This window comes from Hermetia illucens, chromosome 6, assembly GCF_905115235.1.
Source record: "Hermetia illucens chromosome 6, iHerIll2.2.curated.20191125, whole genome shotgun sequence".
Classification (NCBI taxonomy): domain Eukaryota; kingdom Metazoa; phylum Arthropoda; class Insecta; order Diptera; family Stratiomyidae; genus Hermetia; species Hermetia illucens.
In genome coordinates, this window is record NC_051854.1 from 87464459 (window position 1) to 87478930 (window position 14472).

The 14472-nt window shown below is 43.3% G+C and overlaps 1 protein-coding gene across 4 annotated transcripts in view; it reads left to right on the forward strand.

Annotated features, from left to right (window-relative positions):
- LOC119660330 (very low-density lipoprotein receptor-like) overlaps positions 1 to 14472 on the forward strand; it is a 492367-nt gene that overhangs the window by 119650 nt on the left and 358245 nt on the right. For all 4 annotated transcript variants that reach the window (XM_038068812.1, XM_038068807.1, XM_038068808.1 and 1 more), the window contains exon 2: positions 5949 to 6089. In XM_038068812.1, the coding sequence (XP_037924740.1) occupies positions 5949 to 6089 (141 nt within the window). The remainder of the gene's footprint in view (positions 1 to 5948; positions 6090 to 14472) is intronic.

A 14472-nucleotide genomic window follows, 5' to 3' on the forward strand; every position in this document is an offset into this window, starting at 1 on the left:
TGCATCTTTCGGACTCTTCGAGTTTACTGGGATGACTTTTGGACTGTGCAAGGCGCGCAAATAAAGATACATCCACTCTCACCTGCGAGAGCTCAACTTCTGTTTCGTGTATTTAGATAATGTTCTGGTCGACTCTGAGTCCGAGCGTTTAGAACATTTTCAAATGAATTCTCAAATAGAGATAAATCTATTGACAGTTAATTATATATTTCTAATTAAACAATTAAACAATTTTCTGCCAGCTGCATATTTGAAATATCTGCCTGATACTTTATATGTTCACATTTCATTTGTTTGTTTAGTATTTGTATCTATCTGAGCAACAAACTACGTATCCATGTCAACACCCCATTAGATACATCTGTTCTGCCCATTTACCTATCAAATAGATGAGTGATTTCATCTTGTTACGAGTATTTTATTTGTAACTGATGTTCCTCATTTTGTTGTTCTCTTCCATTGAATTATGAAGCAAAATAAACAAAGTTGTTTTCAGAATGAATTTTGCATGAGAAAATGTTCACTTTTAACATCAAGTTCAATACAGCAAACTAAACCAGGATTTCGAATGTGGGAGTAGAAATAATGAGAAAGCATATTTATGATAAAAGAATTAGGTCAGCAATACTAGGAATAACACAGATACTTTTCGCCATTTGTAGACCGTTTCTGTTACCATCTTTCAGTTGCATTTACCAGAACCCTTTTGCTTGCTTTTGTTTTTCTTTAAAAAATTTGATTAAGTTCAAGTCTTAATTGTTTCCAAAATAAATCAATAATGGTTGCTCCTGGTCCTGGTGACATTCAGGTATGAAAGGGAAATGTGCATGGGACGTATTTCGGATATTGATAGACTTTTCTTCTAGATTTTTGTTAAGGTTTTGATAGGATATTATAAATATGGAAAGTATCAGATTTCCATATCGGGGACGTAGATAGGATGAAATCAACTTTGACTTTATAAGTTCAATCATGAAACAAACAAACGTTGAGCTTCTTTCTCCATGCCAACAACTCTATTTTTAAGGTTTTGTGTAAAACAAAACTTCATTAAAATCGGCTTACTGTCTGTCTGTCCGTCTTTTTGTTTGGAGAGGTGGAAAGCATCGAAAGGTACAGTATTTGACTTCAACCAACTAAAACCACCCGTACTCACCCGTTTTGCCCCACGGAACTATCTAGCGACATTACATAGCGGGGTGAATTAAAGCCCTATCTGCTTCGTCCTGCAGTGACAACTGTTCCTTCGCTGTCGCTTTTTCTAACCTTCGAATCTGCTCCTGAATACAGCTTATGGTGCCACTAACTGCATTTCACATTTCTTGGGATTCGAGCATTCACTTGTAAGAGTTTTGTTAAGGGAAATTGAAGCTGTTCCCTCTCATTTGCGACAGAAGGGTGGTATCCATCATGTCTAGTTAGAAATTGGGTCAAGTGATAGTTAGCATGTCCATAACTGCGCGTAATCCAAAGCTGGATATTTAGAATCAGCCTGTACGTCCACCTCCCCTTCTGAGAATTATCTCAATGATCCTGCCACGCCTTGATTGTGCGCGTTCTTTCTTCTCGTCGTCGCATTATGGTCACTACGTGCTTTCCAATTGTATAGTGTTCGCATCTCCTCAGCTAAAATATCAATGGGCATCATTCCCATGAATTTTAACGCACTCAGACGATATACTGAGGATAATTTTCTTCTATACGCCGGAACATTAAGGGCTTTTGTCCCAACGGATGCTGAATACAATAAAATGGATGAACACACTCTGGCTAACAACAGTCTCCTCGGTGGTCTGGATCCTTCAATATTGGGCATTGTGTCAGTAGACGCAGCTACAACTTTCAGTGCTCTCTCTCCCGCGTAGCTTAACTGTTCCTTGAAGGTCAATCGATAATTCAACGTAACGCCGAGGTATTTGATGAAAGGCTTGGTTCCTCCCGCATGCTGCCCTACACGAAACCGTTGAATTTCTTTCAATTTGGGGCTGCTAACCAGCACAGCCTCAGTTTTGTGTTCCCCCAAATTTAATCCATGTGACAACAACCAATCCTTGATCAGTCTAACCCATGTCCCACATGCCCAGATAACATCCTCCAGGTGTTTGTCTATTACAACAATTGCGTGAAGTTTGATAAGCAGCACATGGTCATACACCACATTCCAGAGTAGTGGGCCCAGCGCTGAACCATCAGAAACTCCGTCACTTATTAAATATTCAACTGTGCCTTCGTGTCGGTGTTAGAGGGGAAAAACTTTCAGCTAGCTTAAAGATCTTATTATATGCTGCCATTGCGCTGACTTGAAAGCATTTCTCACGTCGAGGGTGATGATGGCACAATATTTTTTGGTACCCCACTACCACCTTATATCTGCAATTGCTTCCTCTGCCAGATTGACTACTGCCTTGATACCGTCCACAGTTGACCGGCTAGCGCGAAAACCTTATTATTGAGTGGACATGCCGACAGCTTCCTCTACAATTGGGAGCAGCCTGTTGCATATAATGCGCTCCAGCAACTTTCCCATACTGTCCAGGAAACAAATGGGACGATACGACGATGGCTCTCCAGGTGGCTTACCACTCTTTTGTAACAGCACTAGCATTTGGCTTTTCGACTGAGTCGGCAAGGTGCCCTCTGTCAAGCAGGCATTAAAAGTGGAAACCAACTACTCCGGTTTCGCTTTTATCCGCCTTCAAAGCTATGTTCGGTATTTCGTCCAGCCAGTTCCTTTTTAGCCCCTACCCTTTCGCAGGCAATGGTAAGCTCATTCTCTGTTATACTTGGCATATCCTTTGTGGGATATTCACTTTCGACTTCAATAGTGCATTTGCTTTGTGTCGGGAATGGAGTGGTCACTATTCTTCGCATTAAAACTGAGCATTTTATCGCCGGGCCCTGCTTCCTTGCAACTTAGCCATTGCTTCTCTATAGACTCCTCCTCACGGGTAGATGTGGGTCTCTTCGTAGAGTTCTTTCAAGGATCGCCTCCTTCAGCTCTTCGACTAGTTTTTTACCTCGCTTTTTTGTTTGTAATTTCCTGCCCATGTTTTGCGCGTTGGTAATGTTTTCTCGCTTGCAGGCATATGGCACGCAGTCGCCTGATTCCGTCACTCCACCAAAGTTTAGATACTCTGTGTTGCGTTATTTCTGTCATAGAGGCATCACAGGCTGCGACCATGTTTCTGATAATTTGCTCGGATTTTTCACTCGCTGTTCCTGTTAGTGTGCAACTATCCTTAAATATCTCAGTGAACATTTCCGCGTCAAGCATCTTTGGACTTCATTGTTTCGTACACCATGACTTTATGTATTTAGGATGCTTCATTCTCCTGTTCTCCACTACACTAAACAGTATGGCGTGATGTTCGCTATTGCGTATAGTGTTCACTAACTCTCCAGGTAATGTTCCCCATCAGCGCACTGCTTCCGAAAGTAATATCTACCACTGATCCTATCGTTTCTTTCCGAAGGATATAATTACTTCCGATATTAGCAAGAACAATGTCCAGCGACCTAAACTCTTTCTGCAATATGAGCCCCCTGTTGTTAGAAGCCTTGCTTCCCCACTCGGTAGACCATGCGTTCAAGTCTCCCGCGATGACAATTGGGGATCGTCTAATGCTAGTTCATACAACATTCGCAAATATTCCACGCTTGTTGCACTTGGCGAAGCGTAGCAACTGTAGACATGCATACTGTTAATTTTAGCTCTTACGAACCCATTTCAGTGCGTTGCGGTTATCTTTTCGAACCTTCACCTTGTCGTATAAATTGGGCACTTCCCATTTTTGTCAGTGGCCAATGCCACATTATCTTTTCCTCTGTATGGTTCGCTAATAACCGCTGACTGGCTCAAAAGGTCGTGTGAGACCTCACAATGGTTGAGATTTATCTGAATTATTCTCATTTACTCTCTGCTCTGCTAGACAACGAGCCTGCATCTTTTCAGGATCTTTCTCACAATTTCGTGTCAGGTGTCTTTTTTTTGCCACACCGCCTGTACCGGTCAGACCTATTTGGCTATATGACCGTGCTCCAGACATTTAAAACATATATCAGGAGATATTTCTTCCCGAATTTGCATTTGCGTTCCATGTCGACATTGCCATCTTGAATTTAAAATTGTCGTACCACTTCTCTCCATATGTCATCTTTTGTCGTGATCTCCTCAATCGATCACAGCCGTGGCAGTCGCCTGCGTTTCGTTTCCCGCTACCCCTATGCTCCATAGAAGGTTCTATGCATCGAGCCGACCTTTCCCCTCTTTGAACTGCCCATCTACCAAACAATAGACAGCCTACGAAAGTTCCGTAGGCTTGCAGAAGGTAGGACTAACTCAGGTGTTTCCCCTAGTTTATCGCGTGCTACCTTCACTAAACCGCGGTTCACCTATCTCGGGGTTGTCACAAAGTAGGGTGTTGGATTCCGAAACCCGTAGGAAATGTTCATCTCAACCGACCAGACACAACCCTACCCTAACATAGGCTTCCCATTGGCACCTGCGGGTGGTAAGTCCGCTTACAAGGCGGTACAGATGGCTACTGTATCAGCTTGCGTCAGCAACTGGCGTGTGTGTGGTAGTTACTGCCAACCAGTCTGCACATACTAACGACTTTTAGTTTTCTGTTCTGGGTATCCTTCCCATAGCCATTTTTGTCCACGGGTGGGCGTTTTCACCCACCTACCCGACCTGTACAAGTTTATGCCCATGCACGCACAGCTCCAAATGCCAATTGGGAATTTCCTTATCCGCATATATATAATATATGGTGGCTAGGCTCCCTCCATACCGATATCTGTTCAAATAAAGTTAATAACAGTATATTACTATAATTTTCAGCAATCGACTACAAAACCCTCTTAAGTTCGTTTAGGATATGGGGGATCCTAAATCCACATCCACATGATGTTGGACCGGAGCAAATGTGGAGCAACTTACTATCAGGTTTTTTGGTCAACGGATCCCTAGTTTGGGGCATAGCACCCAAGCATTCAAAAACCAAAAAAGGATTAACGGTTTCATCCAGGACAGGATATTAAACAATTACTCAGCTTTAGTCTACCTTAGACTCAAACAATTGGCGGTTTAACTTCAATATAATTCACAGCCTTATCGTGTTTTTGCGATTATGTAAAGGAGCGTTTCTCCACCTGCTGCCACTTCGGTCACGCTGCTCCCAGGGTAGAGATGAGGCAGCGTTTGAAGAGTTACCTCTGACCTGGACGAAGCTGGTACTCCTTTTTTGGTTTTTTTGGCCCCTTAAGTTCATTCTAGACTCACTAGCAATTTTGCAGCAATGCAGGCTATAGCACTGAGCGTGATCCTCCCGAGTTTGGTGTAAATCGCTTTATTAACAGCAAAAGTTATAATAGGGCAAAGTTGGCGCTTTGATGCAAATTCAAGATTATGAATGTCAGTATCACGCGAAAGTGAATATTCTCACAGTTAGGTACTAACGAGACAAATGTTCACTCAAATGTTTTTATAAAATAGATACACAAAACCTTTCATACTTGAAGGTTTCAACTTCCGGTTTCCCGACTTGTTTCAGTTTTTCGTCGAGTGCATGTACTGTACTCTATACTCTTATACAGTGTATTACATTTTGGTAAATTTTATTTGCCGCGACCTCGATTAGAATTACGTAAATATTTTGAAACAGCGTCTTGCTATACAAATAGATAAACACGCTAGATAATCCGCGAGCGATTTGTATCTTATGTAAGCAAAAGCACATCCTCTGACAACCCACAAACGTTTTTCTGCGTTCAGAGCAAGGTCCATCTACAAGAAAAGAATAAACAAATCGTACCATCTAAAGCCCCATCTCGCAACATCTATAATTTCAAAAAGAATATTCCTTAATTTTTCAAAAAAAGATTGTCATTTCTGAAGTTTATCCGCAGACTATTTTCAAAAATTTCCTCTGTTTTATTATTTTCAGCTCAATACGTCCAAGCCAATTGCCAAGAAAAACAATTTCGTTGTGGAAATAATGTTTGCATTCACATAAATTTTGTTTGTGACAATGATCCGGATTGCGATGATAATAGCGACGAATTAATTGCGGAATGTCATAATCCAGGTGAGTGTTAATTATTGCGTGATAATTGTTTTATTGGTTCAGTAAATTTTCAAATGTAAGCAATATCGAAATGGAATTAATTATTGATGGTAATTTGGTATTAAAAGGGTGGAATTGTTGGGCATTAGGTCATGATGTGGAGATTACGTACGCAAGTGGATGCGGATCAGCATTTTCAGTGTGACGTATATTTTGTTTACGATGGATTATTTTGGGAATATTTTTCTGGATTTTGTATTCGTTTCCAACTTACAATCACAACTCACAATCCTCTAAGAAGTTTTTTTTCGATTGCACTATGCGCTTCCTGAACAACTTTTTTCTGATTGCCCTTTACTGCTTTTTAAGTGGTCGGAGATGACCAAGAGGGGAGAGCTATCCCAAAACACCTAAAAAGATGGCGAAATCGATCGTGAAGGTCCTCCCGCAATTATTGAAGCTCTATGGAAGTGCTCTGTAAACACGTGCTTACGCCCCTCTGTGCTAGCCAGACGCGAGAATGTGGGGAGGAGGTCCTTTGAGCACTTGCACCAGATCGTGAAACCCTCCTCTTCAGCCGCTCCTCTTTTTTTTTTCAATGTTGAACCTATTTCCGACTTCATAGAATGGCTGTGGCCCGTAAACGCCGTCACTGCTCCTTTTTTGATCGGCTCGTTCGCTGGCTCTCTGCTTTTATACCAAATGTAGCGTGTGACCCAGAGTATCCAGATCTTATTGAGCGAGCCAAGCGTGTTCAGTCTGTTAAGGCTTTCCCATACCACTTTGGAATTTACCTGGTAGAACTTAAATGCGCTAGTAGCCACTTGGCTACCAGCTATGTTCTGCCCGCCATAGTTAATAAGAAAGGTAATAAGAAGTTTGTCATCGAATTGGATCTGCACACACGCATGAAAGACACAGAGCAGCGCGACAAAATGCGACTTCCAGATAAACGCGTGGCATGGGCTCCTCTGAAAGCTGTTGGGAATAATGTCTTCACTCCATGTAGGTTGCGGCCAGAAGGAAGTACAATTCCACCCGGGTCTCGTGCTAGGCCATCAGATGTGTTGGCGGTGGTCCAGTGTCTCGATTGTGGATGTGTTCAATGCGACGCATTTCCGGCTGGTAATGCAGTGCGTGATTCGCGTCTCCGTTGCGCCGCCACATCCGTCCACACCCAGGTGAAACCACTCAGGTTCAGCGAAGGAACTCGGGACGCGATTCCTCAAATGGTGTTACCGGGCGAACCTGACGCTTCGTAAAGGCTTTGTTGGACGCTACGATGAATGGCTTCAGCCCCGACAAGGAGACCGGGTCATCCAGCCTGTAGGAATGTGCCCGTCGCCCCAGGCCCTCATATGGTGTTTGCTGCGGCTTCCGAGAAGCGTCCACCCTAATGATGACCGGGGTCGTCGGGAAGGTGGAGTCGGTCGCAGTTTCGAAACCGCGTTCCTGAGCAGACGTAGCATGCTGAAGTATCTCAACTCCGATCAGGTACAGGGTCGGCGGGGAGTCGCAGACTTTCCTCTTACACCATCTCCGCGGGATTGGCCGCGAATTACTCTGGACTGTGCGAGGGCTGAGGAGGACAGAATCCAAGGACCATGACGGATCGCCGCGAGTGTTTTAAACCCAGGAACCACATAGTTGTCTTGTACCGTTTTAAACCCAGGAGCTTGCCTAACTCCAAGAGAAGGGTAGACTCCAAATGCATATCCTAGTCCGTGTTGATTACGGCTGGTACATCAAATCGCGGTATCCATTCTCTACAGAGGGTCTCGGCACATGATTGTGCAATACTGTCAGTCAGACGTACTGCTTCAGGCACCAGCGTAAATCTGTTGATGAATTTGAGGCAATACTTGTAACCTTACGAGTCTCACAAAGGGTTAATGATGTCGATGTGGATTTTGCGGAAACGCTTTGTCGATCGAGGGAATACACCTACTTCCTTTTTTATGTGTTGTTGATTTTACTCCTCTGGGATGCGACGTACTGTCTGGCCCAATAGTTTACATCCGTGTTCGTGGACAGCAGAAGTATTTTTCAATGGCTAACCGCTTCGTCGTCTTAATCCCCGGGTACGCTAGATCATCTACTGCATAGAATACTTCCATGCGAAATTCAGCCGGAATAAATAGCCTTGGTACCTCTTCCAAGGTCTCGCAGAATAAGTAAAAGTTTGAGTCGAAGATAGGAAACTCCTTGAATTTGTATTTGGAGCTCAATGTCGTCCCTTTGCGTCTCAACAATTGCCCTATAATCGGCCGCAACGGGGATTGTGTTCTCTGAGATTCGTGGCAAAGCGTTCGCAACGACGTTGTCTTTTCCAGACTCGTGCTGGATGTCAAATGTGAACTGACTGATGAAGCTCAGTTTCCGAAGTTGACGCGAATGTAAGGGGCTTGTGGTCCGTGAACACAGTGAACGGTCTGCCTTCTACGGAGAAATGGAAGTATTTTATGGATAGGTACGCGACGAGTAGCTAATGATCATAGGCGCTGTAGTTGTGTTTAGTTGGGTTTAATTACTTAGAAAACAAGCTCAAGGATTGCCAGGTTTGATTCACCCATCAGTGAAGAGCTGCGCGTCTGTGGCATTGACGAACACGGCTAGAGGTGTATCTGCCCGAAGAAATGTCAGAAGTGTAGCTCCAACAAGATGTTGCTCGACAGTTTCTAAGGCCTGGATGGTCTCTATAGGCCATGCAACCTCGCGAGAGTCTTTCATTTTGGACCCCGACAAGTAAGCGTTAAGGATAGTTTGATGGTGAGCAGTCTTAGGCAGGAAACGACGGTAGAAGTTTAACATGCCCAAGAACCTTTCTTCACCGCGGTTGACAGGGGAAAGTCTTGTCTGCATTGAATACCGTCAAATTTCACCTCATTTTGTTGGAATTTGCAGTTTTCAACGTTTAAAATGAGCCCGGCCTCAAGGAGACGTTGAAAAATGTACTGGAGGGGCGATCAAAACATCATCCATGTACACGAAACAGAAGTCAAAGTTTCGTAGAATAGAGTAGATGAATCTTTGGAATGTTTGCGTTGCACTGCATTGTGTCATCATGATGATTTCGAATAGTCCGAAAGGTGTGCAAATAGCCGTTTTTGGTTTGTGTTCGGGAGCTACGCTTCGGCTAGACCCAAAGGCGTAAAGTTATGGATGAGTGGAAGTCAATTCCTAAAATGGAGGCGCTGATGTCCGCCAAAACGAATCGCTACGAAAACACTCCATGCAACCGGAGATCTGCCTGCAGCCGTAAGTACAGATTGGAGAAGAGTTCGCGGCAGCCAGTGGCAAGTTTTGTGATATCAGTGTGTTTGGACGGGATACGGGGGGCACCGATTCCTTCGCGCCCTTGTCGACGAAGATGCAACGTTTGCTCAGAGGGTCATAAATTGCAAGGCGCTTCGGGTAGCCTTCGCTGAGGCACCCAATTAGCCTAGTTTTTTTGCTTCATCCCCAAATATACGGTGGTACCAGCATATTGTCGAACCCCATATTTTTTTTGGGGGTCACCACTGTTGGAAAAGCGGGTGATTGAACAATCGCATGGACAAATTCACGTTAAATCTGGTAATAAGAAACTTGTCGAATTGGATCTGTACAGGCACGAAAGGTACAGGGCAGCGCGACAAAGTGCAACTTCCAGATCAACTCCCGACTTGAGCTCTTCTCGAAGCTGTTGGAAATAATGTCTAGGCCGCCAGATGTATTGGCGGTAGTTCAATGTATCGGGGGTGATAATGTTCGATGCGACGCACTTTCAGCCTGTACTGCAGTGCGTGGTTCGCGTCTCCGCAGGCAGGTTGATCTAAAGGATTTAGGGTGAAAAAACCTTTTTTACCTGCTTTCGGCATAAAGGTCACTCTTGCTCATCTATATGCCATTGGTATATATCGCAAGGCTATGTTGCGCCCTACCTCTTGTGGCAGAGATCTTAATATAATTTCTCTGAAGTAGCGCTGAAAAAGTGCCATCCATTCTAGGTGATTTTAGTGGTTTAAAGGTTCCCACTGTCTATTTGACTTTACCTTCCGAGCATACCTCTTCCGCTAGTTTAAAATACACCTATTTACCCCTTTTTGTCCGTTTTGGGATGTCAGGTTGCGTTCCGCCGTGGGATAAGACCCTGGGAAATGGGTTCAATATCGGTAAATACCCCATCCTCCTCTAGTGAGACAGAAGATATTGTCTTGTCTTTGGCTATATTCTCATATAACTTTTTAGTTTAACTTCCAGATCCTCTCTCTTTACTATCATTATAGGTTCAAACAAATCCCTATCCTCGACTCCAATTTGCCACCAAAATTATTCCCACTATCTCCTCCCTCTTTCCCCACTGCTACGGAGCATTATTTTGCGAAGAAGGATGCGCTTCATGTGACCATGCATTCCAATCTTCGCACTTTGCATTTGACCTACCGCCGTCTGAATGAATCACCTCTTTTATGAAGTTCAATTTGGTATCCCTTCAAAATGTTTCTGTACTGAACCACGGGCAGTAAAATATGACTTGCTGTGAGTTTTAACATACCATCTTTAGGATAATTTTCCGTTTGGAATACTGGTAGGTAATACGGGGATTGGTAGTGTCATTTTAAACTTCCTTTCTTTTTGGGTTGGGTTCATTCGGAGCTAAATCGGCTGATGTTCGCGAATTGGTATGTCCAGAAACCTGAAAAATTTGTCTACTTCTCTTTATTCGTCTTTTCGACCGCCCTTTGAAGTTTGAGAAAGTATCACGCCACCTATATAATTGTCGGTCTTTTCCTGGCGGTTTTTATTCCCTTGTATAGAGCATGTTTTTAATGTGATTGTGTTTTATAAATTCAGACGACTACCTTCCAGTGGGAGATATGGTCCGTCCTTAATTGAGTTGTGCTCCCTTGCTGGACCTTCTTTCAGTGCGTCGAAGAAGGTCGCAGAATCGTCACGTTTCTGTTAGATGGGTCTGAAATCTTTAAATATTTATTTTAAACGCGGCCAGTTTAAACTTCAACCATATCCCTGTGTAGATGCGGCTACCATCTCTCCAATGTGAATCAAGGACTAAACTACCAAATATTTTCTACTGCAGTAGAATATCTCCTACCTTCTGTTTAGGTTCGTATTTCATTCTGTCCCCTTTCCTTTACGAATACCATTTTTAAATAAAATTCTGTCTGTCCAGCAGATGAAATACTGCAAATTCCTCACGAATGAATAAAATTTGCTTTCTGCAAACCACATTGATAGTGCCAACAATCCACAACAGTTTTACGGCAAATAAGGAAAAGTCCATCCGAATTCATTGCCACCCATGACCCCTAGCCTTTAAATAACTTTTCCCAACCAATTTTTCTGTCGTATTATCGGTAAAAAATCATCAAATATATCTTTATCCGTGATTTACGTAATATCACAATCGCTACTGAGGACAATAACGTCCGCCACCGGTGCTGGTAGCACCACATACCCACGTTTACAGAAAATTTCCAAATGTCCACTAAATAGTTCGAAATGGTTGGAAAAAATGGTTTCAATTTCCCACACCTTTTGATTTCCGGGAAAACTCTCCGGATAGTGGTCCTATCCTGCACGGAGTACGTTTTAGTGGTTAAGCTGGACGAAATATAGTCTTGTGTACTATCACAGTCACGTTGGATGGCGGAACGGCCAGGAGTGCACTATAAATAATCAACTGATTGCCAACAAAAAATTGTTACGGCAACGTGGATGCAGTGGTAGCGGTATGGCCAACGTCCAATTCATAGGTGCGACTAACCATGCGTAAGGATCTGGAATAAACTATGAGAGAATCGTACCGTAAAGCAGGGGGTTAACTGTCAAGGGAAATTGGGATATCGGTGGAAGTTGGACGCTTGTACGGATCCCATTAAACTCGAAATATTGTTACGATTGCGAAAGGATATTACGAAGTAACGCAATTTCAGTAACGCTGAATTCTGAACTTTTCAGCTCCTTTATGGGTGGAAATCTCGTGTTGGAGGAATTAAACATAAATCGTTGTGTTGATTCTCACGGCAATCAAGATTCGACCGAAAGGGTTGTTATTTTTTTTTGTCTTTAACTTTTCCTTTAGATAACAGCGGAATAAATGAAATCTGAGGAAAATCTTATTATATTTTCGGTCCCACAGTTTTATCTAGATGACCTTATAATCTGACACTGGCGATGTGTGACTGCTATTACTTTTCTTCACTTAAGAGTGTCCTAAATTCTTATTATCAATTCAAGCTGTAGACATGAATTGCGACGAAAGTTTCACATTTTAAGATTTCGTATAACATTAAAGTTGCCGTTAAATTTTAATTTTTTTGCACGAATATAGCCATGTTGGGTATCAACTGGAAGGTCTAGTGTCCTTATGAAGTGGGTTTTAGTTCAGGTCATAATGGAAAGTGAGCGAGTAATTTTCAATAAAGTTCCAATTGAATTTTTTTTTAAGGGGTTGAAATTTTCAAAAGACTAACCTCGGGGCTCACCATCCCTCAGAGTGTGGTATTCTCACCTACTAAAAACCACTTGCCGCGAGGGTGACTTGCTAGCTTTGGTTTTTATTGGGGAAGACCATGTGGTACACCCCAGAACTTTGGCTAGTTTCGTCTGACCTACACCATCGCTCCATCTTAGGCAGGGTCTGCCTCGTCTTCTTTTTCTACCATAGATATTGCCCTTATAGACTTTCCAGGCTGGGTCATCCTCATACATACGGATTAAGTGACCCGCCCACCGTAACCTATTGAGCCGGATTTTATCCACAACCGGACGGTCATGGTATCCTTCATAAATTTCGTCGTTATGTAGGCCACATAATCGTCCATCCTCATGTAGGGGGCCAAAAATTCTTCGGAGTTCGCAATCCTTCTTGCTAAGAACGCAACTCTCTGAGGAATACATGAGAACTGGCAAGCTCATTGTCTTGTACAATAAGAGCTTTGACCCTATGGTGAGACGTTTCGAGCGAAACAGTTTTTGTAAGGTGAAATAGGCTCTGTTGGGAACCAACAACCGTGCCCGGATTTCATCATCGTAGCTCTTATCGGTTGTGATTTTCGACCCTAGATAGGAGAAATTATCAACGGTTTCCAAGTTGTAGTCTCCTATCTTTATTCTTCCCGTTTGGTCAATGCGGTTTAATTTTGTTGGTTGGTTGGTTTTTGGTGCTGACTATCATAGCCGGGTTTAAAGTCGATGAAAAAACGGTGTAACTGAAATCTGATCAGTTGCTGATTTGCCTGGAGTGAAGCCTCTTTAATCTGTTCCAAAGATGTTCTCGGCGTATGGGGCTATCCGCCTAGCAAGATAGCGGAAAACATCTTATAGATGGTACTCAGTCTATACTTCTATAATTGCTGCACCGCGTGATATCCCTCTTTTTTATGTATTAGACAGATAATGGCTCTTTTCCAGTCGTCAGGCATTGATTCGCTGTCCTACACCTTGAGCACAAGTTGATGAACCACTTGCTGTAATTGGTCGCCTCTATATTTAACCAATTCAGCTGTAATTCCATCGGCTCCTGGCGACTTATAATTTTTAAGCAGATGAATTGCACGGACTGTTTCTTTTATGCTTGGTGGCAGTATTCGTCCGTTGGTGGGACCTCCGACTCGCCGACGTTCTGGTTGTTCAGTAGTTCATCAAAGTACTCAACCCATCACTCCAATATTCCCATTCTGTCGGAAATCAGATTTCCCTCTTTGTCTGTGCAGAATGAACATCGCGGTGTGTAAGGCTTCATCCTGCTGACTTGTTGGTGAAACTTGTGCGACTAGTGCGGTTGCTCCCTGTACTTTTCTACACAGACCTGTTGGTTCTCCCAGGCTTCCTTTTGCTGTCTGTGAAATCGCTTCTCCGCTCGACGGAGTTCGTGATATGTTTCCGCGCCTGCTCGCGTCCTTTGAGAATGCAACATTACTCAGGTGTTCTTCAGGTGGTTGTGAAGATCATCTGTTGATGCTTCATCTCCATTATCTCTGTTGACTGCGGTTATTGTGGCATTCATTTCCCTCTTATAGGTATTCCGGAGGGCTGTGTTGTGGATGGCTTTAGTGTTAAATCTCACCTAATTGTCAAAGGGGATTCTGGGTGTTGTTGTTATTCGAGCTCGGAGCACCATGCCAACGAGATAGTGATCCGAGTCTATACTGCTCCCCCTATATATTCTGACATTTATTAAGGCTGAGAGGTGGCGGCGTTCGATCGTGGTCAATTTGGTTGAAAGTAGTCCCGTCTGGAGAGGCCAACGATTGTTTGTGGACCGCTTTCCGCGCAAACCAGGTACTTCCAAAAACCATTTCTTGTGACGCTGCTAATTGAATAATCCGCAGTCTTTTATCATTGATATTTCGGTGCAAGCTATGGGAGCCTACGTATCGCCTGAATACTGGCTCTGCTC